Source organism: Barbus barbus (genome assembly GCF_936440315.1).
Source record: "Barbus barbus genome assembly, chromosome: 21".
Taxonomy (NCBI): domain Eukaryota; kingdom Metazoa; phylum Chordata; class Actinopteri; order Cypriniformes; family Cyprinidae; genus Barbus; species Barbus barbus.
The window spans coordinates 3,364,286-3,391,182 of NC_136749.1; the positions used below are offsets into that span (position 1 = coordinate 3,364,286).

General features: G+C 37.8%; 4 protein-coding genes across 6 annotated transcripts in view; 2 read left to right on the forward strand and 2 right to left on the reverse strand.

Annotated features, from left to right (window-relative positions):
• The window catches only part of limd1a (LIM domains containing 1a), a 35,778-nt gene extending 33,110 nt beyond the window's left edge, over nt 1–2,668 (forward strand). For both annotated transcript variants that reach the window (XM_079445114.1, XM_079445113.1), the window contains one exon: nt 148–2,668. In XM_079445114.1, coding sequence (XP_079301240.1) covers nt 148–291 — 144 coding nt within the window. In that variant the 3' untranslated portion in view covers nt 292–2,668. The remainder of the gene's footprint in view (nt 1–147) is intronic.
• A 52-nt stretch (nt 2,669–2,720) lies between these two features.
• LOC306887418 (zinc-binding protein A33-like) lies at nt 2,721–6,716 on the reverse strand. The gene is made up of 6 exons (XM_079445115.1): nt 6,134–6,716; nt 5,094–5,189; nt 4,777–5,007; nt 4,525–4,547; nt 4,332–4,450; nt 2,721–3,496 (listed from the first exon to the last, which is right to left on the reverse strand). Exons 1-6 carry the CDS (start codon nt 6,521–6,523, stop codon nt 2,952–2,954), a joined length of 1,404 nt encoding a protein of 467 aa, XP_079301241.1. The 5' UTR covers nt 6,524–6,716; the 3' UTR covers nt 2,721–2,951.
• Nucleotides 6,717–7,685: 969 nt separating this feature from the next.
• Nucleotides 7,686–19,237, forward strand: LOC306887423 (acid sphingomyelinase-like phosphodiesterase 3b). 2 transcript variants are annotated; one of them, XM_079445122.1, is made up of 8 exons: nt 7,686–7,761; nt 10,865–11,078; nt 12,007–12,104; nt 12,185–12,328; nt 12,483–12,652; nt 13,030–13,210; nt 13,768–13,901; nt 17,968–19,095. In XM_079445122.1, exons 1-8 carry the CDS (start codon nt 7,752–7,754, stop codon nt 18,328–18,330), a joined length of 1,314 nt encoding a protein of 437 aa, XP_079301248.1. In that variant the 5' UTR covers nt 7,686–7,751; the 3' UTR covers nt 18,331–19,095. The 2 variants fall into 2 exon arrangements, with proteins under 2 accessions (XP_079301248.1, XP_079301247.1); XM_079445121.1 differs by lacking the exon at nt 7,686–7,761 and adding an exon at nt 9,387–9,675 and having other exon boundaries at nt 17,968–19,237.
• mecr (mitochondrial trans-2-enoyl-CoA reductase) lies at nt 18,589–25,125 on the reverse strand. The gene is made up of 10 exons (XM_079445123.1): nt 24,821–25,125; nt 24,646–24,743; nt 23,880–24,011; nt 23,654–23,797; nt 23,480–23,582; nt 22,849–22,951; nt 22,629–22,702; nt 20,492–20,552; nt 19,874–19,946; nt 18,589–19,784 (listed from the first exon to the last, which is right to left on the reverse strand). Exons 1-10 carry the CDS (start codon nt 24,973–24,975, stop codon nt 19,621–19,623), a joined length of 1,107 nt encoding a protein of 368 aa, XP_079301249.1. The 5' UTR covers nt 24,976–25,125; the 3' UTR covers nt 18,589–19,620.
• Nucleotides 25,126–26,897: the final 1,772 nt, after the last annotated feature.

The following is a 26,897-nucleotide window of genomic DNA, read 5'->3' on the forward strand; positions in this document are numbered from 1 at the left end:
GTAAAGAAACTTTTGTTGTTGAAAAACAAATCACCACTTCCCCTTGAGGCCTGCATGCCTTGACATGTGATATTAACAAAGATCTGCTTATGTCTTAGGACAGAGGAGCATGACATTAGTGATGTGAGTGCGTATCTCTTCCCGCAGGACTGTCATATGGAGCTGAATGATGAGGAGGGTCGCCGCTGCTATCCTCTGGACGGACACCTGCTATGTCACGTCTGTCACCTCAAACACATCGACCCTGCCGCCCCGCCGTCTACAGCAAACGGCTACCATAGTCAGTTTTAAACATCTGCTTCCCCCTAGTGGGTGTTCAGAGACATCACTGTTTGCCAAAGATGCTCAGCTATTGCATTGCCAAAAATCACAGCTGAGATTGAGATTACAAACTTTGTGAGACACATTATTATGTCTGAATTATTTACCATACTGTTTTTTTTTTGTTTGTTTTTTTGAGATTTACATTTATTTAATATTGTATTAGATTGAATTCAAAAAGAAAATAGTTATCCTTTCTTGTATAATATAAATACTGTAAACAATATACCATTGGCTTATGCAAAAATGTTGCTACAGATTTTTGGAAAGGCAACCATTGCGTATATTATTACAAAACGTCATCTGAATTTCTCGAATGGCACCTAAGTATAAACCTTTATTTAATTAAATACATGCTCATTAATTGTTTTGATTTTCTTGTGCTGGTCAATATGATCTTTTTTTAGACATAATGCAGTGGAGATGCTGCATCAAAAAGCTGTTTTGGTTACTGATGCCATTGCAGACATGCCCAATACACAGTCAGCCACGATTTATTACACAACAGAAAGTGTTCAATAAGAAGGAACTTTTTCAGTGAGGAAAAAATGACAAGAGTGCACCTTTTAACAGACCAAATAAATAGACATGCCTATTTGTGACCCTGGTCTTTCGAAATTGAGATTTGAACATCTCCTGTAAAATTTAATAAATAATCTTTCCATTGATGTATGGTTTGTTAGGATCGCACACTATTTGGCCAAGATGCAACTAAAATCTGGAATCTGAGGGTGCAAAAAAATCGAAATATTGAGAAAATCACCTTTTAAAGTTGTTCAAATTAAGTTCTTAGCAATGCATATTACTAATCAAAAATTAAGTTTTGATATATTTACAGTCAGAAATGTACTAAATATCATGGAACATGATCTTTACTTAATATCCTAAATGATTTTTGGCATAAAAGAAAAATTTACCATTTTGACCCATGCTATGTATTTTTGGCTATTGCTACAAATATACCCCAGCGACTTAAGACTGCTTTTGTACTCCAGGGTCACATTTATGAATATTTATTATAATAAGCCCCCAGTTACATTAGGTAGTAAGCTTTTAATTCTGTGTCAGATTCCATTTCATTTTAACGGACAAACATGAACATTCATGGTTTATTCCAAAAGCTAATGCAGATACCTGTGAATGTGTCCCAACACAAATTTTCTGAGTGATCACATCAGTTGAATTGACTTGACAGGTGATTTCAAATGACAGATCGTCACTGCTAATTTACTTTAAAAGTGTGAGTTTTATTATTCAGCCATGCAATCAGGTGCATTTACACAATGACTTTTTTTTTGATAACTACAAAAAAAGTACTTGAACAAACAAAAAATAATAATTTGGCGTCATAGAAGAGGTTCATCAACTGTTATTCTGAATACCTTTGAAATGTTCACTACAAATCTATTACAGTTGGCAGGTCAAACCCACATCTGTTATTTCAAGGTTATTTCAAGGCATATTTTAAGGCTGTTATTTCAGATCTAGACCTCTATTAATGTACATTTTGTTCAATAAAGATTTGGTATAATAAGTGTTGTGTTGTTTGCCAAGTTTGGTGAATCTGATCACAAAAGTTATTCTTGAGAAATTCAGATCATTTAAATGTTCCCAAATTTGTTTCACAAAACACCAGATTAAGATGTGATCTGACAAACGTAACTCCAGTTTAGCTCCCCTATATATTGTTTAAAAGTTACCATTCAAAGCCTTTAATCAGTAACTCACTTATGTGCCTGTTGTTTCTGTGTTTTTAAGGTTAATCGGTTGATTGTGTACACTGCCTTAAGCTCTCAGATCTCACTCAGTGTTACTTATTTATCCATCTGCTCCTATTAAAAAGTAGGATGTGATACATTGTGTTATGCTGATTATTTTTAAAATAAAACAAAAAAAAATTCATAATTTAAGATTGTTTCAGCACTTTTATGCAAAATGTTTAAATGGTAGTTCACCCAGAAACAAAACGTCTGTTATTGTTTACTCTCGTGTTGTTCCAAACCTGTATGATGTTCTTCCGTGAAACATTAAAGACATTTTGACAAATGTCTCTTTATTTTTTTTTTTTATCCATACAGTAAAAGACAATGGTCACCAAAACTGTTTGGTCACCATTCTTCAATAATTTTTTATTTTCACAGAAGAAATACATACAGAAAAACAACGTGAGGGTGAATGACAAAATTTTGGGTGATCTATTCCTTCAACACATTTTCATGAAACAACCATTTTTTACAACTTTTTGCCACTTTAGAATGCAATAATCGCTGCACAGCTGCCAGCTAACCCTGAGGTACCTCAAGGATCAGTGCTCAGCCATATCTTCTTTTATAAAAATGTTTTTGCTACACTTTGCTTTTGTTATGGTGCTGTTTTCTCATTAGGATACACATTTATTCCATGTATTATCACTGTCTTGCCACATAAAATATTGCTAATTATTTTTTGTTTACCTAAACCCAGAACAGCAAAGTGTTACAAATGAACTGAATTTCTTGATTATTTCTAGTATTTACTACATGCTTAAAGTAATTTATATTTCACTTAAAATGGACAATTAACATCCAAATGGTGATGTAGAAGTAGCAAACACAAACAATGAAATAAGTAAATTCTGCACCCCCTTGGCTTTAGTTAGGACACGTAACATTGATACTAAGCTTCACGGGTAAGATTTTGATTGGGAAATCTGTACAGCTGTTATAGAGAAGCGGATAAACTGCCTCCTTAAATGTACTGGTGAACATGCACAGATGTGTGTCAGTAAGAGGATCAGAGAATGAAATCTTTCCTCTGTCCCAGTCCAGCTGCACTCTGACCACCTTCAGCTGCTTATCAACAGTTAAATGCATGGGGGGCATGAACGGCATCTGTGATGTGTACTGACCAGCCATGTAACGCACACGCCAAACTCCAGTGTCAAAGAAAATGCCTCCTTTTCTCTGGCTGGATGCTGTGGTTACTCCAACAGACCAAGATGTGTTGTTTTGCACCTCCACATCCCAGAAGTGTGTTCCAGAGTTAAAGCCCTCAGAGCCCAGCACACAGTGATAATAGTCAAACCTCTCTGGATTGTCTGGATACTGTTGTACATCAGCACTGTATTTCACATGGGTCAGATCATCAGTCAGGAACAGCAGAGGATGTGCAGTATTGGGGTCCAGTGTGAAAGGAGCTGAGAGAACAGTCATCAGAACACATAACATGTAAACACAAACCAAGAGTTTTGATATTGTAAAGTAATTGACCACAATTTACTTTTGATTTCAGAAGTTTCAGTAAAAAAATATAGATATTAGGAGAGAAAAGGTACTGGGTGGGTAGGTAGGTACTGTCATAACTTTTCCGATGCTGGAGAAGACATGTTTACACAAATCTACATGATTGTGACAGTGCTAACTAGCATGGCAATGACCAACAAGCAAAGGATCCTTAGACTATGTGGCTGTGGGTGGTCCAAATGAACAACTTATCAGGGCCTGCAAATTCATCAGGGCAAGGCAAAATGTGGTGGAGGTAGCCAGATGCAAACTTGCAGTGGCAGATCAGACAAGAGGGAATCACAGCCAGGTTGAGCACCACCGTGACCCAGACAGTGGAGCAGGCCATCAGCTGTCCGAAACATGGAGAGGGTTTGCCAAAACTAGGCAGAGCTGGTTTTGGTTGGGGATCCAGATCTAAGCCTCAAAAGGGGCTTTCGTACAGGAGGAAATAGTTCCTAGAACTATTGGCAGAAGTTCCCAGTTTTTGGCGTGTTTGCACCGCAGGAACTAGGAACGTATTTAATTCTAGGAATTCTGTTTGGGGAAACTAAATCAGCTCCTACTTCAGAGTAGGGTCTAAATTCTGCAGCAAAAGTTACATTATTTAGTGAGAATGGTTAAATAGAGCTTAAGCCTAGTATTGTCATAATACAGGTTTAATTTCACTTTGTCTGTGCATATGAAATATTTTCATTGTGAATGTGAATGAAAAGTCACATGACTGAAACAGATGAATGTAAAACCCACTGAGTTGAACTATCTGCATCATCTTCTTCCAGACTTCAAACTTCAGGTTCCCCATGTATTTTCCCACGTTCATCAAGGCTCCAGCAGGCATCACGGGATCCTTGAGTGTGATCTGGGCTCTGTGACAGCATTCAGGAGTTAGTAAGACGGAGGAACTGCACCGCAGAGAGAAGATGGGAAGAAAACAGCTTACCTTTCTTTTGAGAACTTGAAGTTCTGCAAAACACAAATGCAGGAAATAAGCTACATGTGTACACAAATGTTATTCAACCAGTGGTCAACCGATACTGATTCTTTGATAGCTGAAGAGTGGCTGATATATCGATTGACCACTACCTCAAACCTGATGAGAATCACTTCAGTGTCTTGATTTTTGTAGATAAATGCAATAAAAAATAGATAAATACAATGAAACATTTCATTAAAATTACAGGTTATTTCTTACTTGTAGAAAGGGCATGTTGTCAGCGTCTAAATCATTTTTTATGGTTCCAATATTGTTTGAAAGAGATTCTATCTCTCTATCTATTTGTTCAATGTTCTCCTTCATCATCTGACTCTTCTGATTCTCTTCCTCTATCAGTGCAGATATTCTGATAATCTCTTCATCTCGCAGAAACTGATGAAGCCGCTCAAACTCCTCCTTCAAGCATCTCATGGTCTGCTGAGTCTGAGCCTGTATAAAATACAAAGATATGTTCACATCCCCTCTACCTTTCTAAAAATGCTTTAATCTAGAATATCTTACTGTATAGTTCTCACCGTAATGTGTTGTGATGCATCATCAAATGTTTGTTTTATTTCTTTAAAGCTCTCTAATTTTTCTTCTAAATCTTTCAATGCAGTCTTCAATTCCTCCTGAAATGTAATAATCAGTTGATGTTTGTTAAATCAGTGGAATGCCATTAATTGTAATGTTAAGCAATAGCATTTAAAGCAGTAGTTATCCCCCATAGTTCTTCTGGTATTTTCTGATGTAATTATGACAATGCTGCTTGTATTTTTTATTAACAGAGTATTGTTCTATTAAATTAATTCAGCACATTACATTTAGTCCTTTTAGAAGGTTCAAAAATCTTAATCTATCCCCCGGTTTCACAGACAGGGCTTAAACCTAGCCCTAGTCTAAAATGTAAATCTGAGCTGTTTCAGCTGAAATAAACTTGCACTGACTGATCTTAAAATATATCAGTGCCTTTGTTTTGTCTCAAGATGCACCCCAGCAATGCTTTTTTTTTCTAAGCATGTTTATAAAAATGACTTAAATGTCCTAATTGAACTATGGACTAACCCTGGTTTAGTCTAAGCCCTGTCTGTGAAACTGGGCTTATATGTTTTAAATAAAAATAAAGTATAGAACTAAATTATTTAAGGAAATCCTGGTTTAAATGGACTCTATCATGAGTCAAATCTTTGATTGAATTTGGGAATGTTCAGTGTACTGTGAAATAATAACTTTTCAGAGTGAAACTAAGCTACAAAAAACATTTATACATCACTGATGGCTCGGCAACAACATATTGCAAATAATAGGTTATAAGGAAGTCAGATGTTATTACTCTTAAACAAAACCCCAGAACAATTACAAGAGTAAAAGACTAAAAATTGATATATTTGGTGAACATCTCTATAAATTGAACTACAAGTTAAATAGTACACTGAAAAGAGAAAAATGGTAATATTTGGAAACAATTTCCACAGACATTGCTAGTAAATGTCACCAGTAATTACAAAGAAATTATATTTTGAAGTATAAAGACTTAAACAGGAGATACTCCAGTAATCTTTTCTTTCCAGCTCACCTTTAGCAGTGGTGCAGCTTCATCAACAGGTCTGAATGTGTGCTGCAGGTGTTTCTCTGAATCTCTGCACACCAGACACACAGGATGATTATCATCCAGACAGAAGAGCCTGAGTCTCTCTCCGTGCGCATCACAGAGCAGCTCAGAGGAGTCTCTGTTCAGCAGGAACGACTGGCACACGTTCCGCAGAGCTAGATTACTAGGTGTTTGACATCCTGAGAATCTTTTCCTGCAAACTGGACATTCCTGAAATCCCCTGAAGCTCCCTAGCTCTTCAAAACAAGCTCTGCAGACACTGTGACTGCATAACAGGAGCACAGGATCGGTGAAGATATCATAGCACACAGGACACAGCAGATCCTCCTCTGAAATCTGACTCAAACAACTCATTTTCTAGCGTAGACTCTCGTTATGGCTAAACAACTAACTTAAAAGCTTTAAGGGGCAGGTTAGAGACTCCAGTGAGTCGATGTATAGAAAAAATACTGTAAGAACTAGATTTTCTTTAAAATACGCTATTAAGGCGTCAGGAGTTGTTTTTGTGAGAGAATTTTACTTCCGCATCTGAAGCGCGCCCAAACCGGAAGTGACGCATCAACAGGGAGCGCCGAGCGCGGTCCATAGGAAAACTAAGGATCGCAGACAGTTTTAAATGTGTATTTACACTCGTATGACGGACCACAGACCAAATTATGAGAGCAGGACAGGCCAGGATTAGACAGAACAGCGGTCAGAGTTGATGTGAGGAGAACAGGGCAGGTGTTTGGTGAGAGATTAGTGTTAGCTTACAGATATACACACGTTAGCTAATAGCAAACACAAGTTTAGATCACATTCACTGCTGACCATGCTTTTCCACTTGACCTCCATCACATCTGCGTCTCCATTAGGAGTGGAAGCTGTGGTCCAGTAGAGGTGCTTCATAACAGCTGGCCTCCTCTGCTTCAGATCCTCCCATCTCCCAAAGCCTTAAAAACACAACATGCAACCTCCACAAACACAGTAGTTTACCATGACAGTGATAAATTGAAATAAAAATAACTACTGAAAACACCCTGACTCTGATATCCTTGTTCCATTCTGAGCTTTGGACTCTATAGCACGTGCAGCAACATTACAGGTTAATGATTACTTTAGAGGACTCATGCAAAGGCAAACTGACTCCCAGTCCTCAGTGCAAAGGAAAGCAAGCATAAAAGATTATAAACTTGCCTTCCAGAAGAGATTATATGTCTATGGCCAGAGATTATAAATCCAGGCCTTCACATCTGTATGGAAGCCTGCGAGGTTTCTTTCAGGGTTCCCACGCGTCCTGGAAAACCTGAAAATCCTGGAAAATGAATGACCAATTTTCCAGTCCTGGAAAACACATGGAAAATGAGAGAAAACATAAATTGTCCTGGAAAAAAATCTTGTTGTCCTGGAAAATTATTATTATTATTTTAATGTCCTTGGTCATTGCAGAACAGTTTACAAATGGTCTAAAACAATTAACGTTAATAACAGAAAGCGCTCTGTTCAGGGACGCAGAGTTTTCTAGCTGTGACGTAGTGACGCTGTCTTGTGTTGGCGGTTGCAGGTGCTTGCTAGAAATTAAGTGCTCGAACGTTTTCAGCAAATGTTGTCTGGTAAGCACGTAGCTAATCTTGTTAATAGGGGTTAAATGGACCGTAGTTCCGTGATCCATACGGAGACAGTCCGCACCGGTTTGCGGATTAGTTATAAAATTTAACCATCACAGAGTAAAAGTTTATCAGTTGTAACTTAACGTTACATGTTTTGTCTTGCTCGTTTACACGCTCAAGCAATTTCAAACGATTCCATTGTGAGAAGTGGTGAAATAATTCGGTAACATTACTTGCTCAATGTTTTCTTTGGACACACACACAGAGAGGCATTTCAGACAGCGCGCGAAGAACAAACTCCTTCCTCTTTCACATCGTTTATTTATTTCTTATGTGAATGAAAACCGCTTACTTGGTGTTTCGTTGCCCAATGAATCATTTGAGAAAGCGATTCAATGAACCATTCATAAAGACCGTGATTTGCTTCATTCTTAAATGAATAAGCATTTTGAATGAATCGTTTAATAAGAATTACTCTGGTGACTCACTCATTAAGACTGTTATTTGCTGCCACCTACTGGTGATTTTAGTCTCATTTTTAAAGTGTTCTTTTCTCTTACTATTCAAAATTGTATTTTATTTTAAAACATTAAATTCATGATAAATATGGATTATTGATCAACTACGATCCATTTAACACCTAATGACTGAATACTGTCAATAACATATACAGTAAATTAAGAACAAGGAGGGATGTAAAAAGAGATGGTAATAAAAATAAAGATACTAGAGCATGTAATGGCTATTCATTGCATCTGTAACATTTCTGATCTTGAATTACAGAAATAAGCAACACAAATGTCAGGGAGACAGTGCAAGTTTAAGAAGGAATGGAAAGAAGATCCCAGTTCAGGGACTGGCTAGGAGAAGTATCAGGAGATGTGCTAAGGGCATATTGCAAGTTTTGCAGGAAATCCTTTGATGTCGGTAACATGGGTCTGTCAGCACTAAAGAGTCATGAACGAGGGCAAGGCCATATAAAAGTTGTTGCACAAATGAAAAAAAGAGACAAAAATTACAAATTTTCTCAGGGAAGGGGCTTCTGAAAACAAGGGACAGGACATTTGCGGACAAACTAACAAAGACCTACAAGCAACCACTGTAGATGTAGAAAGTGTCAGTCAGTCAGCTTTTCAAGTGTCAAATACAAATGAAGAGGCAATGTGCTCAGCTCAGTGTGTGTGCGTATTCAGTGCAGTTCTGGTTTTATAGTTAAGTCATAGCCATAATGTGTATGTTTTTTAAAGACTTCTGGAGGGAAGAATATATTACTTTAGGCCATGAATATGTTATCCATGTCTTTTATTCCCATCGTAATGAAATTTGAAATGTCCTGGAAATGTCCTGGAAAAGTCCTGGAATATGAACTCTGAAAAAGAGTGGGAACCCTGTTCTTTATAGCTCTTAATATTCTGTTAATTTCTTCATACAAAGAATTGAGAATACTCAATAGCCATACAAGTAAAATGTCATTTACATGCATACTGATTTGTTTTGTTTTTTTAAGTAAAGCATTCAGTATGGAAACATTAAGACATTAGATTTCATTTTAAAGCCAAGCTGCTACTGTACGAACATTACAGGCATGCCTTCAAAATAGCAGCACACCAAAATAGAAAGTTGACTGCATAGTAAATGACCGTTACAAATGGGTAACAGGTTTATTTCTCCTTACACATAGTAACAGCTGGAGAACTATGTTTGAGCAAGTCCTGCCTGTTGATTTGCTCCAGCTGACTTATCTTATCTGTCAGTTTATTGGCGGCTGTGGAATGAATGTGTTGATGCAGGATAACAGCAGTCAGATCAGAGTCTCTGGATCGCTCACGCATTAGATGAATCTGACAATGGCATGTGTTTGGAAAATTATTCTTCTCAACATTTTCATCGTCTCTGGTAGAAGTAATGTGATGAAAGGTATGTCCTTAAATGCTTTGAGTTGTTTCGGCTAAGATAAACGACTGTATACTGCACATCTTTAAAAAAGCAATATGAAGTTCATTGAAGAGTAGGGACTTTCAGCAGTGTATCAGAATGTGTAGTTTTTAGGATGGAAGATGTAAAGCTAATATGAAGGCAATGTGAAGACAAAAGTGAAAAGAACAGTTGGAAAAGTCAGTTAAGTCCGTACTAAATGACTCCCATATCCTCTGGATACATGGCCAACAAATATTGTGCTGTTGCTTTTGTTTATTTTTATTTATTACAATATTTTTTAATGAAATAATGTATTATACTAAATTGTTTTCCAATTTAAATGTATGCATTTTTTTTACAAAGTGACTTAAAGCAGAGGAACTGGCATGAAAAAGCAGAAGCATTTAATCTTTTTTGATCTCAATTTAACTGTGAAGCTTAAAATGATTCTTAGTTTATTCGTGGAGTAATACACACACACACACGTAGGGTAAAGTGGGGGGAAATGCCCCCTTAAGGATTGTGTCCTTTTGTTTTCAGTGAAACAAAAGTTAAATGTGTTCAGAAAAGTTATCATAGTTTTAGACAATGACATAAATTATAAAACAAGTTTGAAAAATGTCCAGTTTTCATGTTATTAGATTTTTAAAAAAAATTAAATTTGTGCCAAGGGGGCGTTTTACCCCACCTATGGGGCAATACGTCCCCACGGGTGGGGTAAAATGCCCCCATGCTTCATGGTGAAAACTATATCACTCTACATCACTCGTCAACGTAGTCCATAGTGACAATAAAAATTTATATTGACTTTATCTTGTGGTTATTTAGGGAAAAACAGTAGTGGGGGCATTTTACCCCATGGGGCGTTTTTCCCCACTAATTTAAGTCAATTTTCACGTGAACATTGTAGATAGATAGATAGATAGATAGATAGATAGATAGATAGATAGATAGATAGATAGATAGATAGATGATTGATATGAAATTAAAGTCTAAATTAAGAAATCAGTTGTCCCATTTTTCATAATTTAGCCTTCAATTTCTTATGAATCATGTTGCACATTTATGGTGAAATCTTCAGTCTTCAATGGCCTGTCCATTTAAACTAAGATCTGTTATAGCTCAGTAGTCTTGAGATATATCATGCTCAATATATCACCAGGCTGATCACAGTTGTTCTCCACTACAGGCTATTTCTGGCACATCTCAGACCTCCACTGGGATCCTTCTTATGATGTAGGGAGTAACTCTGCATCAAAATGTGCTTCTAGTGGAGGCCGTCCGACCCCAAACGCAGGCATATTTGGAGATTATTCCTGTGACTCCCCATGGACTCTGATAAACTCAACATTGAGTGCCATGAGAGGGATCCTGCCTGACCCGGACTTCATCATCTGGACCGGGTTTGTGCCAAGCGCCCTCTTAACTCATAAGACTGTCCTAGTTTGAAGTGTATTCAATATAGAGTGCTGCAGTGTTGATGGATGTTTGTTGCCCAGCCCATAAGCCATCACCTTGGGTCACCTGACAAAAACAAGATTTTTCCATTGGCCTTTGGATTACTGTGCTCTGTGACCAACAAAAGGTTATGGTTCTTACACGTTTGTTCATCATGATAATCTTCACAATTTAACACAACCTTTTGGAACTTTGAAGTCTAAATGCATTGTGCAGAAATAAAAGCTAGACGTTTTAAATGAACTACACCACAGTCACAACTTCAACAAGTTGCTGGGAAAGTGACTAATGATTAGATGACTTTATCAGTTCGACATGGTGATGTTTAATGTCCCGACAACCTCTGTTGTCCCATTTAGACACTTGTTAGCAACCACCTTTATCAAGAAGAGTAAAAAAAACACAATGGGTATTACCGATTCATTTATTGTAGAATAAAACTATCTTGAGCTTGTATTCAGACCTTATTTTAGGTGTTTAACCAAAAACCCATTAAAAACCCCACTGAATTCAGGGCGATAGAACCAAACGAGCTAAAATATGAATCTGTTTTACTTGTTTTAAAGGAGCACAATAAATTTTCAACACTGCCAGTCAAAGAAGAATGTATGACTTTCAGAAACTTAAAAGCATCTAAAGGCTCTTACATGCTTGAACCTTGTAAGCAAAAATAAAATGTGCATTCATATAAAATGAATAATGACAAGTGTCCAATATAGTATAAGTCATGCTTCCATATTATTATTCTGGGAGTAATCATAAAGAATGAGTTGCTGTGTTGAGCATTTGGCCTGTATTGTAGGTAGATGAGCTGTCTGACTAAAGTCATATATTTTTTACATAATTAAATATATTTCAAACTCTTTTTCACAGAGATGATACGCCTCATGTGCCCAACGAGCAGCTGGGAGTCGAACCTGTCCTGCGTATAATCGGCAATCTCACCCACATCATAAAAACCACTTTCCCTAGTATGTGTTTCATATGGCCTGCTGACTGCTTGTTTGTTTATTTTGTCTATTAAATTCATTTCACATTTGTATTTCTTTAGATACCAAGGTGTATTCTGCAATGGGAAATCATGACTACCATCCAAAGAGCCAATTGCCCCCAGAAAAAAACAACATTTATGAGCAAACGGCAAACATGTGGCATGACTGGCTACATGCGGCGTCAAAAGAGACCTTTAAAACGGGTACAAACTACAGCAGCTCATCATTAACAATACACTGACACAGACAAAAAGGAAGAGTTTGGTTGAAGAATAATATTACAGGTTATACAATATTATAAAATAATTATATCTCATAGCTTTAACGAATGACTTTCATTGTTAATGTTTTTCACAGGTGGATATTACACAGAGAAGCTGCTGAATCAAACTGGCCTCAGAGTCGTGGTCCTAAATACAAACCTCTATTACGATCAGAACAAACTCACAGAAAGCATCAAAGACCCTGCAGATCAGTTCAGTTGGGCCGATAAAGTGCTTCAGGACGCAGCTAAAAATAATGAGAAGGTTAGTTGCATCTAAGGTTACACTTTAGACATTCTACTAACTATAAGTAACTTTGTAACTAGATGTCAACTAATTCTCCGTAGGGTAGGTTTAGGGTCAGTAGAATAAGTTGACATACTTGCAAAGTTTCTCATAGTCAGTAAATTGTGGACCCATCAAAATAAAGTGTGTTATTAAGCAGACAATCTACTAATACTCTGACTGCTAGTTAACATGTAGTTGCAAGTTCTTTATTGTTAGTAGAATGTCTAAAGTGGACTATCATAATAAAGTGTTACCGTATCTTACAGCAAGGAAGCGGGACCTTCAGTTTTGTCAGTTTATCCATGTTTTGTGTCATTATTGCACATAAAGAGCCTTTGTTCTGTCTTACCCAGGTTTACATTATCGGCCATGTCCCTCCAGGGTTTTTTGAGAAGCAGCGAGACAAAGCCTGGTTCAGAAAAGAGTTTAATAAGCGCTATATAGATCTCATACAAAAGCACAACGCTGTTATACAGGGCCAGTTCTTCGGTCATCATCACACCGACAGCTTCCGCATGTTCTACAGCTCCAAAGGTACTTTCAATTCTGCTACTAATTCAATTTGTGCATATTCTGGAATTTTAATTACCCTTTAAGTTAGAAAATGGATAAAAGACTGTTAGGGTTATTAACTGAATCAACAATTAAAACCTGTGTTACTTAAAATAAGCATTTACTGAATCTATCCATCTATAAACATTTAATTTCAGGCAATATTTTTACTTTATATTTAACAACGATGTATTAAACTAAAACTGAAATATAATAAAAATGACAACACTAAATTTAGTTTTAAAAAGCTAAAGGGTGCATATACCTACAGTGTACATGTTAGTACAAAAATGGTCCTTTCGAAAAGGTACCACCCCAATGACAGCTTTTGTACCTTTTCTTTTCTGAGAGTGTACCCTTTCAAAAGGTACACATTTGTACCATATTTATCCCTAAAGGGTGCACTTCAATGGTGCATTTTAGTAACTGAATGGTGCACTTTTGAAAGAGTGCATCCAGTGATGGCTTTTTTTCTGAGAGTGAAGATGCCTTTCACAAATTGTGTATAAACTGGAAGCTCCCTGGAATATCCCTTACAGGATCTCCCATAAGTGCAATGTTCCTGACTCCAGGAGTGACGCCCTGGATAACAACATTACCTGGTGTCATAAATGGCGGAAATAATCCTGGAATTCGCATCTTCGAGTATGACACCAAAACACTTTTGATCAAGGTAAGAAGTTTTAGTAATTTTTTATATATATATTTACTGTTTTTTTTTTTCACATCAAGTTAAACAAACAAAAATGAGAAATGTTGTCTCGACAAGCTAAAAAATAAGGTTAAGTTTATATATATATATATAGTCACATCCTCACCAGTCTAGGGTTGGTAAGGCCAGTGACAAGAGTAATATAAAAATGGGTAAACGACACAACGACACTTCTCTTCTCCTGTCCCAGCTCACAGTGACCACACAGGGATGATTACAAGTTTATTATCTCTTGGATCAAGAAGCACATCTCTTCAGAAGGGGATCCAGGCCAAAATAACCAACCAAAGCACTAACTAGGGGTTTAGACTTAAATTACCTAACAAAGAAAATTACTAAAATAAATACAGAAGTCTTCCCTAACTCCCTAGCTAGACAAAACAGGAGAAAACGAAGTTTACAAAAAATAAAAGGCAATCCCCAACTTACTGCTTCAGGAATAACGTATTAAATTGTTCACAGAAAACGAATAAATGATACAGAGAACGAATATATGGCTTAGTCCTTGCCGTGCAGGAAACGCTGTTTCTGCGGCACAACTCAGGAAATTACTCACTAGATTTTAATGGCAAGTCAACAACATCGTCGTTTAACACACTACACAATCCAACGTTGTCTGGGGCAGGAGACAGAAGACGGAACGACGAGACATCGCTCAGCCCAAAAAATGTTAGTTTTTGTCAGTGTTTATTTAAACACATCCAGTTATGCAGAATATAAGATTTGTCAATACGATACATAATACAATAAGGGTATGATTTTACCGCAAAATTCAACATATTAACATAAAATGATAAATGCAAATCTGTGTTTCGCTGCCTGGAGTCCATTTGTTTCTTTGAATTGTTGGGACCCATTAGCTTCTCTTTTCTGTAGCTTTCTGTAAAAATAGACCTCAGATTTCTTGTCAAATACAGTCAATCACTAAGTAGTTCCTCGTTTTAGATGTGTTGTGTTCTGATGCTGTCATTCACTCCGCAGTCACTCCAGCTGATGGTGACGTCATGCGCATACCCTCTATATGCATTATACAGAGTCAAGATGAAAAGAGAATATAATCTGAAGCTGGGGTTCTCAACTCTGGGCCTCGAGGTCCACTGTCCTGCAGTTTAGCTCCCACCCTAACCAAACACATCTGAGCTTGCTAATCAAGGTCTTCAGGATTACTACACTGTTACGGGCAGGCGAGTTTGATCAAGGTTGGAGCAAAAAAAGTTGAGAACCCCTGATCTAAACTTTTCTAAAGACAGTCAGTTCTTTACATTCATATAAACATACATTCATAGATACATTCATATAAACATTCATATAAACCCCTACTCACATATCCCCTACTCCTACCCCTACTCACTCATATATATATATATATCAAATAAAATCATCTTAACAAATAAAACATCTATAAACATTTGCTCAATCAGATCAGGGCTGCATTTCCCAAAAGCATCGTAAGCTTAAGTTGATCGTAGCTCCATTGGTTTCAAGGGTCTATGATGTACTTAAGCTTACGATGCTTTTGGGAAACACAGCCCAGATCCCACAGTACTCTCTCTCTCATAGCTACCAGAAGATAAGTGAAATTTACCTCACTAATAGTCTCAGCCTCAGACGTCACGCCCATGGAACGTTGGCTAAACGTCTGATGCATATGGCACTATTTTCTGGAAACACTTCAGGAATGTCGAAGGCTGTGTCCAAATTCAGGGTCTGCATCCTCCTTAGGATCCTTCCTACCCGCTTGAAGGAGGAGGGATCCTCCGACGTCCGCAAAACCCGGAAGTCGGTGTTTGTGAATTTGGACAGCCTACCCTTCTTTCAGTTCCCTCCCTTACCCGTTGCTCATATCCTGTCGCCTAGCAACCGTGACAGCGCCAAGCAAGAAGCGGGAAAATGGACAAACAAAGAGTTATTCTCCTCATTTTAATTCTTTTGGAAGAAATAAAGCAATTAAATAAATTAAATACTTTCTTTGCTCGTTGTCGGAGAGTTTTTTATATCAGACTACAAGACAGTCACATCCAGGTAAGCCATTATAGCCTATTTTTATTTGTTTTTAAGTATTCTACTAATTTCTCCTACAAATTCATTGAGCCGAAGCATAAACTTTAGCTTGTTTTGTCAGAGAAACTCCTCTCCCACTCCGCTACCGCTCGCTTCGTCCGCCATTACGCTCTGCCGAAAAGAATTATGGGATAGGTAGGACGGGAAAGGATCCACCACACCCATCCTTCCAATTCGGGGAAAAGGAGGACGTATTTGTGGGCCGCATTTGAAGGATCCTACGAATTTGGACAGCCTTCGTCGCGGCGCTGTGACGTAACATCCTTCAAATGAGTACTCCGAAGGATGCAGACCCTGAATTTGGACACAGCCTTAAGTCTGACTGGTTGAATTAAACCGGATTTCCGGGAGATGCGAGTGTCACGTTTATTTTCGGTCCGCTGGGAAACAAAGATGCTGTGGCACCAAACCCTTCACGAAAGAAGAAAGCCGTCGTGTTTACAAATGTGACGACGAACGCTTATCAGGGTCAACTAAACGCTGGATTTTCAAAAGTATATGAAATATTTAAAGTTTGTGGCATAGCATCTTTAAAATACATCCGAGAGTTTCACACATGACGCTAAACGAAATGAACTATGATTGGTTGTTTGACATGTCGGTCAAACGGCCTCATGGGCGGGCCTTGGCCAATGAAAGCGGACATCCATTCCAGACCTTCAGCCAGATCATGTTCATTTAGCAGAGTTGTTCATTTAGTGTAGGCTTTTGTCACTTTTTTTGTTTTCGATTGCAGACCCTCCAAAGCTTGAGGTTTCTTGAAATCTAGTCCATGTTGCTTTAAATGCCAGTGATCTCTGCTGACTCCACCCCTCTCTTCCTTGGCGTGACGAGCAGATATGTGTAGATTCCCTATTCGACCGCTTCAGATACGCTGATGCGTCAGCCATCTCACATTCACCATAATAATCAATGAATATTGAAAGATATACAAGCGTATAACTTGCTGTTGTAGACGCACACAGTCAATGCGCTCAAAGATGTGCAGACCGTTCCAAAAGTGGCAGATGGCTTGTATCGCGGCCCAAAGAAACAGTCGATAGAGGCATCTAGGTATATATATCTATGGAGCATACTAATCTTAACAGCGAAACTGGCTAACTAGCACATTATTAGGAAAGGCGATTTGCAAAGATTCATAAAAATCCTTATACTGACTTCTTCTGTAGATAAAGCTGGATCACGAATGATTTGGGCAAACATAGATGCATTTATGTAGATTGGGGATCGGTGCATTCACTTCAACATTAAAGTAACATCAATCCTCTGCATCTTCAGAGGAATTCTGACTCTCTTAATTTTAATATAAAAAGTTGCATGTAATGTTTTTTTAATCTTACACTGATTTGTCTCTGTTCTATACACATTTTTTTTTTTTTGCGTGAAAGACTGTCTAAAGTCGTTTGATAATCCTGACATCTCCTCAGATGTCAGAAGTAAATGACAACTGCTATATTCATTATTACATCCAACAACTAAACACTTCAATCGCTTAATCGGAGACATCTTGTCTTCCCCTGCACCGTAATCGACACAATGGCGGACAGCTCTCAGCTCACTCAGGGCGGGTCTAAGGTAAGCCGGTCTTGTCAATCAACTCTCGTGGGAGGGGCCTGTGCAGAACTACATCATTCTGACAGGAATCTCAGAACAGCCTGATTTGAGAAACGGGTTTTTAAAATAGGGATTTAAAAAAAACACTGGGTGGATTTTTATCATTATAGGATGGATGTGTACACACACTTCCAAAACACATTTATATTCAAACAACTTGTAAAGTGAATTTTGCATCCGATGACCCCTTTAAAGTCTAAGCAACTGTTGTAAGAGCAAGCAACAAATGCTCCACACACAACTTTCAACAGCCGGATCTTCTTTCTGTTTACTTTAATGCATTAATGTTGCAAATTGAGGAACAAAATACATTTTTTCACATTTCTTTTCTTGCTGCTTTGTGTTTCTGAAGGATATACTCACCTACTATATGAACCTGTCATACTCAAATGTGGTACATGAGCGCTGGGAGAAGGAGTACCGGCTGACCGAGGCGTTTCGTGTGCCGGACGCCTCTCCCGCATCCATGCACCGCGTGATGGAGCGGATATCCAGCGACAAGTGTTATCTGCAGAAGTACTATGAGTTCAACTCTGTGAATTATGACCTGATGGAGTGCCAAGCTGACTGCCGCATCGATCACGTGTGCGCGATGAGGGAAGTGGACTTTGAGGCCTATGAGAAGTGCGTGGTGAAGGAGAGAGGATCATCCAATGCTCCAGTGCTGTTTACACTGCTGCTGTCACTGATGCTGAGTCTGCTGTGTTTGAACTGATCACAGAACAGCAGCGTTTATGCACGTGATCCCTTCAGACTGTTGACCACATTTTCTCACTAATATTTAAAGTATTTTAACTTTTAACGTGCTATTCATAAATTTGATCTATCATGATTTCTTTATATTTACTGAACTGTCTCTTAGTTCAGCCCAAAATGAAAATGTTTTTGGGGGGGTCCCCAAAAATTGGAGTGACATGAAGGTAAATAAAAATTGCAGTTGTCTTTTCTTCTTTACGGAGACATACAGTGCAATGGCTTCTCTGCAATAACATTGCAGAATTCTGACTCTTTTAATTTTAAGATAAATGTTTTGTTAATCCCACATCAGAAACAAGTTGACACTGATTTGTCTCTGTTCTATACAAGTTTTTTTTTTGCGTGAAAGACTGTCAAAAGTGGTTTGATAATGATAAATTATGCATAATGATAAATTATGTACTCCTGCAATTTATACATAAATGCATTCATAAACATGATGTCATTTTTTCCTCCCACACTACATAATGCCACAGTTGTGGAGTCCAGCAGTAATTAAGGCATCCAGCAGTACGAACACTCACTGTGACCAACAATACAGTACAGTAGCCACAAAACAGTACAATGCAGTAGCGTTTGATTTGCATCTAAAGTTGCAAATTAAACTTGTGTGGAAAAAATGAATACTGCATAAAACATCTGCAAATAAAATTAATCTTGTGTTCAAGAGAACAAAATCACTTCCTGGGAAACTGGTGCAAAGTATCAATAAAATAATTGATGCAACTGGGGAAGGCTGTGACTCTTTTTCCTACATAATTATCTGCACCACATCAGTTGAGGCATCCAGGAATTTAATTGACAAATGTGTTTCCATCAGAGTTCATGTGCATGTTTTCTTACAGAATAAAAACACTGTCCACCTTAAAAAAAACATGTCATCATTTCTAATTATTCAGTCTGTTACAGGGTTTTATAATTGACACGAATGTCTGTCTTTAACATTCTCCATATGAGGATTTTTCTGTTTGACTCCATGTGATAAAGCAACAATAATCTGCCAAGATACTTGAGATGAAACAAATGCTCAGTCTTGGCAGCTAGTCAAACTCATACTCTCTGTACATTATCCGGTTATCTGTTTGTAGTCGTCATAAATGTAGACATGACAATCCGTATGATGCTCATATATACCAAGTATACAATAAATGTCAACACATTCAAAATCAAAGCCAAAACAGCTGATAAAGCTATCGTGATTCGATTACGCAGATCTTAACAAACGCATGTGAAAGACACACAAATAGGGTCACATGACAAAAACTTGCTTGGTGGACACATACGGCTTCATGGCGTTCTCCAGGGCCTTTCTGAAGTCTTGAAGGCGCACTTCAGTGCAAGCTGGAGCCGACAGCTTCCCGGCACGAATCAGGACGCAGAGTTCATCCAGCATGTTACGCAAGGCGTCTTCATCTATCACAAAAATTCCAATGAGTGTTTTAGATTAAACTCTATTGCTCCTCAAACAACAGCACCATTTATGAAAGACTGCAGGCACTCACCATGTTTGTTGTCTCTCTTCCATTGGGTCACCCAAAAACCTCTTATTTTCACATCTTTGAAGATCAGCGCACTCTAAAGACAGCATGTATAAGTGCAAAGTACACCACATTATAGGAGCGTGACAATAGAAACCTTCCACTATAATTATACATTTAAGATATCAAAGGTGCTGTATGTAAGTTTTTGACTCTACAAAAGCATAAACATATCATAATATGTTTGCAGATATTTACGAAACATGCTAAGTTAACATACTTGTTTATCTGAAAAACAATGCTACAGTCAGTTATTCTCCTTTAAAAATGTGCATTCCGGCCGGGATGTCGGTCTCTGTTTTGGTTTGTGAAACCCACCCACTGCCACTTTACCCAATTGTATTTTGGCACCTTGGGTTGCCAGTTGGCGGAAAACACAGCGTATTTCATGTCATTCATCGTCATGTGCGCTCGTTCCTGCTGGTGTCGTTAATCTGGCAACCTGCATGTGCCTTAAATCTGAGGACGAGGGGCCGGCTGAAAAAAGCCCTCTCCAATATTTTGAATTTGGACTGCAATACCTATTGTCAATCTTACATACAGCACCTTTAAGGTTGATCCAGTGCAGACAGTTAAACTCACCACTGGAGCAGTGACTGGTTGTTTGGCCATCCCACCGTAGGTCACCATGCTGCCTCCACTTCTGAGGAACACAGACACCTTGTTCATTCATTTACAGACCTCATACACCGTGCTCATCAAGGTATTGTTCAAATCAAAGTTTGTAATGTTGTTCCGCTGGCTGGTTTGGTTCATGCTTCAGAAGAGCGGTTGATGCGAAGGCCCCTCTCCAATTGACCTATCGGTAAGCCCCTCCCCTCGGACGCAGACTAGCCAATGGCAGTCGAGTATCAGTTGTGCCGGGAGCGGAACTCGGACATCTTTAGGTTTCAGCGCCATGGAGAAACATTGGAAGATGCGAAGCTCGCATCGGTTTTATGGGGTTTATGCTTCAAAAATGGACAAACGATGTGCCTGGGGTACTTGTACACTGATTCCAGGTATCCTGAGAGGATGGGCAATATAATTTATTTTATTACATTTCCTGAATCCAAACAAAACAGAGCAAAATGTCCCTAAGTATTCAACCCCAATACAAATGAAGACAAAAACGTTCATTTTCTGCTTGTCTTACACTCATTAAGTTACCATTTTCATCTGCTCAAGCAGAACGTTAATGTTATCTTGTGCTTCAGCAAGGTATCTCTGGCTAAAACTAGCTAGCTTTACTGAGTCCATGCTAACAACAAACCTAAATAGCGGACTGTTCTCGCGTCTTGTACAGTGTAGATCAAAAACACATAAATGAAGGTCTACGTTTCAGTGCCTCTCCATATTAAACTGGTTAAATGCACAAATCTTTTCGTGCCCTGCGATACATGAACAGTGTTGATCCTGCATGTTGTCATCCGCGACCGTGACGACCGTGATATGAGACTTCTCCCGCTTGCACTGTGATCTGTAAAGCCTCGCTTCGAGTTACCCACCGTATTTATTTTAAAATATTTTACAAATCCCTCCATGGAATATTTAATTCCCATTTGGTGGCCTACTGTGTCCAAAATTGTGCAAAAACATCGTGGGACAAGGCAGGAGTGGTTCTAGACATTAGGAGGCCCTAGGCAAAAATCATGTTGGAGGCCCCCCCCACACCCAATAAAAAGCACTTGAAACAAATGTGATTCCTAACCTTTTTACAACATTTAACTTTAAAAATACAGTATAAAAATTTGGAAAATTACCATTTTAAATGTTTTTGAAGGAAGTCTCTTATGCTCATCAAGCCTGGATTTAGCATATTTGATCAAAAATACAGAAAAAATTATAATATTGTGAAATATTACAATTTAAAATAATGGTTTTCTATTTTACTATACTTTAAAATATGTTTCTGTGATGCAATACTGATTTTTCATCAGCCATTACTCCAGTCATTCTAATATGCTGATTTATTATCAGTGTTAGAAACAGTGCGTCATGTTTATTTTTATTATTGTTATAACCTGTGATACTTTTTTCAGGATTTTTGATTATTAAAAAGATGTTTAAAAATAAAAATATAAATGTTTCATAACAGTATAAGTCTTTAAAGTATAATCCTTGCTGAATAGTACAGTTTTTCCCCTGTATTTGTGATCAAATAAATGCAATTTATTTCAGAAACATTAAAAATTACATTAACATGACCGCGTATCACAGAACAGGCAAGCATTTGTGTTTATCAAGCATATACATTTTTTTTTTAAATGACCGATCGTTTCGCTAGATAAGACACTTATTCATCGTCTGGTGTCGTTTATACCTCTTTGAAGCTGCACTGAAACTGTCATTTTGACCTAAAGCTGCATTGCAACGATTTGCATCGCGAAAAGTGCTATACAAATAAACTTGAATTGGTTTCATTTTTACGGTGACTGGAATTACTATTATATTAAATTAAATACATTTTGAGATTTTAACCACAATGTTAGTTACTGAGGGGGAAAAAGCTATGATTTAATCTTGATTTTATGCGTTTTATTATTTGAAGTTACATTTTTTCATATAACAATAAATATAATACAATATTCTGTTGCCCCTTGGAAGTTTTATGAGGCCCCCTTACGGAAAAAAAACTCTTCTAGAACGAATGTCACTAAACAATGAGTTGGACACGGTTTACATTATTTGATTTTTTTTTACATTTTCATTTCTCTGTTTCGGTAATGTAGCCACTTACTGTATATGACGTAACAGCTCTGTGGCGCTCTTTCCTCCAACTCCATTCAGAGCTAGCTTAGGCCGAGGACACGACTGTTAAAAGCAAACGCCGAACACCATCAAAATACAGAATCTTTCTCAAGCTACAGAATGTTTTTATATGTTGCTTTTATAACACACGATTCACTTATAGACAAACAAATATGCTTGTAGGACTAAAATGTTTCGGACAAACTAACCTTGTAAAGCTCCTTCATTTCTGGTCGTCTTAGCGTCTCCTCTGTGATGACGTGTGTGGCTCCCAGTGCTGTCAGTCTGTCAGAGAGCTGCTGCAGGTCAGGCCTAAAATGACAAACTAGCTGCTTCACACAATAACAAAATCATAGAGTTTCTGCACTTTTTGTCTTAAAGAGCTGTTCTGCAGCCGATACGGGACACTTATTTATAAGTCCTTCATTACACAGCAGAGACCCAAATTTGAGACACCAACAAAAAGTCAGTTCAGAGTCAAAGCAAATTTGTTGAAACATTATAATGACAAAAACCTGCACTGATCAATTGTCCACCATAAAACCATGCAAGTGCATTCAGAAAATAAATTACATCAAATTTTGATTTCATTTAAAGGAATTTCACTGAAGGAAGCTTTATTCTGGTTTATGGACTGGTATTTTGGTCAAAAGTGACACAGGTTTCATCAGTTGATGTTTTGATCAGCTGTTTGGACTCTCATTCTGACGGCACCCATTCACTGCAGCGCATCCATTGGCTTTTCCAAAATAAAAAAAACAAACTCATACACATCTTGGATGACCTGAGGATGACCAAATTTTCATTTTGGGTGAACCCTTCCCTGAAAGTCATTTTTACCTGTCTCTGATGACATTGACGGTTTGAATGCCCTTAGCAGCAGCAATCTGGATAACAGCCTGTCCGACTCCGCTGTTAGCTGCGTTCTGGATGACTGTGTCTCCTATAATACAGAGTTAAGTAAAGACCTCTGTTGTAGGATGAGTGGTTTGGATAGAGTAAAGCGCTGCCAACCTGGTTTGAGCTCCTCAAAGTCTGTGAGCATCCTAAAAGCTGTACAGGGATTGACTCCCAAAGTGGCAGCAGACAGTACAGGGATATCTTTAGGCAGAGTCACCAGATCATCAGCCTTCAAAACAGCTGCTGTTCTCCACGTTCCTGTGCAGATCAATGCAGGGGTGTTATAGCTTGAGAACGACCGATGATCACATTGACTTATGAATGTCATCTGAATGTTCACCTATGCCGGCATCTCTTGGAATCACCCAATCGCCCACCTTGAGTGTCTTCACCTTGTCACCAACCTCCATGACCTGGCCCACACCCTCATTGCCCCCCACTGCTGGAAGCTCAGGCAGGATGGCATATGTGCCTGTTTAACAAAAGTGGGTGAATACACAAAATCATAAGATATGAAAGATATTTGCATTCAAATCAAAGTTTCCTGGATTAATGTAAAGAAATAGCCTATATTTTCCACTCAGTTTTAAATATGCAATGCAAAAACATCTCGTTCTCATTGTTTTTTTAAACATTCAATACATTTTAAATACAAAATTAATAAATTAAATGCTGAAATTAACTAAAAAACAACAGCATTCATTTAGATTTGCTTCAATTCAGAACTAAATAAATAAAAAAGTAGTGCTGTTAAACGATTAATCGTGATTAATAGCATCCAAAATAAACGTTTTTGTTTACATAATATATGTGTGTACTGTGTATATTTATGTATATATTTAAAAATATGTTATGATTATCTATTACATATATTATTATACATGTACATATTTTCTAAATATATGCTGTGTGTCTTTTCATATATGCATAATAAATATACACGTCATGTAAACAAAAACGTTTATTTTGGATGCCATTAATCGCGATTAATCGACAAATTTGACACAATATCCTCTGCTTAAAGGTCAATGCTTGCATTTGTCCACTAAGGGTCGTTGCTTCGGTAATGCATTATTTATTGAGTTTATTAAATGCTTTGCTCTTGCCTTGAATCATGTTTAAGTCAGAGGGGTTGATGGGTGCCGCCAGTATTTTCACCAGGACACTTTCAGGTCCCATTTGAGGAAGAACCAATGACTCCAACCTGCCAAGCATGCAGAAAACACTGTTAACTTTATAAAACTGTCAACATGTCATTATCTATGGTTATGATATGCGTACTGGACGACTTGTGAGGGCTCGCCGTGGTTTCTGTGCAACAGTGCAGTGCTGTGTTTGGCTGCAGACACAGAGCAGTTGTTTTTAAGGACAGCTTCATCTCTGATCCGGTAAACGCCACGGCTCCGTATTAGAGATGTGACTCGCGACAGCTTCATTTTAAAGTTGTGATATGCGCGATATCAAAATAGCATAGTCTTACAATGTTTAAATAAGCACAAGAGAGCATACGTCCATGTTTACTTTCATGTAAGTGGCCATGTTGCTACCGTAAAACTTGTAGTAGAGGCGAAGACGTCGCGAGCGTCATGGACCGTCCAATCATGCCTTTTTTGGTAACCTACAATTCGTTCATTGGCCAGACTGACCAGCGGCCACTCACCGACGCCTGTCTTTTAGCCAATCAGGTAAGCCTACCGGACGGAACGTCACGTTGCCTAATTAATATTCATGAGGGGACGCTGCTCTAGACTTGAATTTGTAAATCTATCATCAAGTTGGCAATATACGCGCACTAATATATATATTTTCTAGTTAAAAAAATAATAAAGTACTGCTTGCTCGCAAGTCGCCGAGAAAGGCTGTTACAAGTTCAGAATAAATGTAGCTTATTACAGAAATTGTAGGTACTAACAAAAAACTAATTATGAATTTTCAAGGCAGGTTTAGGGCTGGAAATTTACCGGAAAATAAAATATTGATAAAAGTCATCACAACTGGTCTTTTTTCTTATATCCCACTAAATTTATTAGTTGACAAAACCATTGAAAACTTCACATTACATTCAAATGTTCAAGAAGTGATTCCCAAGTTCAACAGGATAGTCAAAAATGTATGATTCCTTCTGTATTAAATAGAACAAAAACATGAACTTAAATATTATTGCATAAAGGAATGGATTAGATATCGGCAATGTTTCCAGTTCATGTAAGAGGCAACCACAACATTCTAGATAGGATATACATTCCTGTTTGATCCACAAATCTCAAAAAGTCAATAATTAGAATGATTATGATGGTATGGAACTATAATAAAAGAATACAATTCATGTCACAAATCCTCACAGTCCTTGAGTAATCTGACATAGCCTACTTCCTGAGTTCAGTCATGATTCAACACTGAAGTAAAAGGTCAAATAGCGACTGAAAAATAAAGCATAAATCTGTAAAATAAGGCAGAATGCAGTGCAGACTCCAGCACAGACAGAGAGAAATCACAAAGCTCCACGATGTAACAAAATCAGTGCAATAAAACACAAACACACAAATCAATTCACCGATATCAGCTGATTCGTGGCACATGATGTTTGAGGTATTTTAGGAAATAATTCTGAGACAACTGAGGTAGGAGCCTGAGTCTCTTTACATTGTGGAGAGGATGCAGAACACATTGCTATAAATAAATACTATGCGTAAAGGCTAATAAAAGGTTTACATAAACAGTATGTATATATATATGTATATATATTAAATAAGTCTTTCAGCTCTCCTGTAAAATGGGAGTAAAAGGCTGTTAAATACATTCCAAACAATACAGGCAGCTAGAGAACGTAGGAACAGGCAACATTTGTTCAAAAGAATAACTTATTTCTCTCTATCTTGCTCCAAGAAAACCCCTGAGGCCAATTGTCAAAGACAAATAACAAAATATATTGCTAGCAGACACAGATCAGCAGCATTTAAGACAAGATAGCAAATACCAAGCCGAGGTTTGACTGTAGACTGAAGTTTAGAGATAAAAGTGTGATTGATTATTTACTTTCATGTCTAACAGGGTGAGTTATTGTTTGAAGATAACCGCAGATCACTAATGACAGATTTGGACACGTGTAAAAGGAGCCGCTGGTTGAGAGAGCCAGGTCAGCGGTTTAACATTCATTTGGTCCCTGGTGATCAGGACAGTCTATTGCAAAATTGGCAATTGCCAAATCCCCAACTCAAACCCACCCCAGAACACCACCAAAACATTTTCATAAAAGCATCAAGAAATACAAGAAACATTCAAATGCATCAATCAGTCAATAATCAAGAATAAGACCTTTGTTTTGAGTATATTCCATGTGGAGTATAGAAAACACGTT

Coding starts and splice junctions, on each gene's coding strand:
- LOC306887418 (XM_079445115.1), bottom strand. CDS start 6,523: ATGAGTTGTTTGAGTCAGATTTCAGAGGAGGATCTGCTGTGTCCTGTG. Junction 5,008..5,093: donor ATGCATCACAACACATTACG/GTGAGAACTATA, acceptor TATTTTATACAG/GCTCAGACTCAGCAGACCAT. Junction 4,548..4,776: donor ACAACATGCCCTTTCTACAA/GTAAGAAATAAC, acceptor TGTGTTTTGCAG/AACTTCAAGTTCTCAAAAGA.
- LOC306887423 (XM_079445121.1), top strand. CDS start 9,594: ATGAATCTGACAATGGCATGTGTTTGGAAAATTATTCTTCTCAACATT. Junction 12,105..12,184: donor CATAAAAACCACTTTCCCTA/GTATGTGTTTCA, acceptor GTATTTCTTTAG/ATACCAAGGTGTATTCTGCA. Junction 13,211..13,767: donor CATGTTCTACAGCTCCAAAG/GTACTTTCAATT, acceptor TATCCCTTACAG/GATCTCCCATAAGTGCAATG.
- mecr (XM_079445123.1), bottom strand. CDS start 24,975: ATGAAGCTGTCGCGAGTCACATCTCTAATACGGAGCCGTGGCGTTTAC. Junction 20,553..22,628: donor GAGCTGTTACGTCATATACA/GTAAGTGGCTAC, acceptor TGTGTTCCTCAG/AAGTGGAGGCAGCATGGTGA. Junction 19,947..20,491: donor AACCAGTCACTGCTCCAGTG/GTGAGTTTAACT, acceptor TGCTGTCTTTAG/AGTGCGCTGATCTTCAAAGA.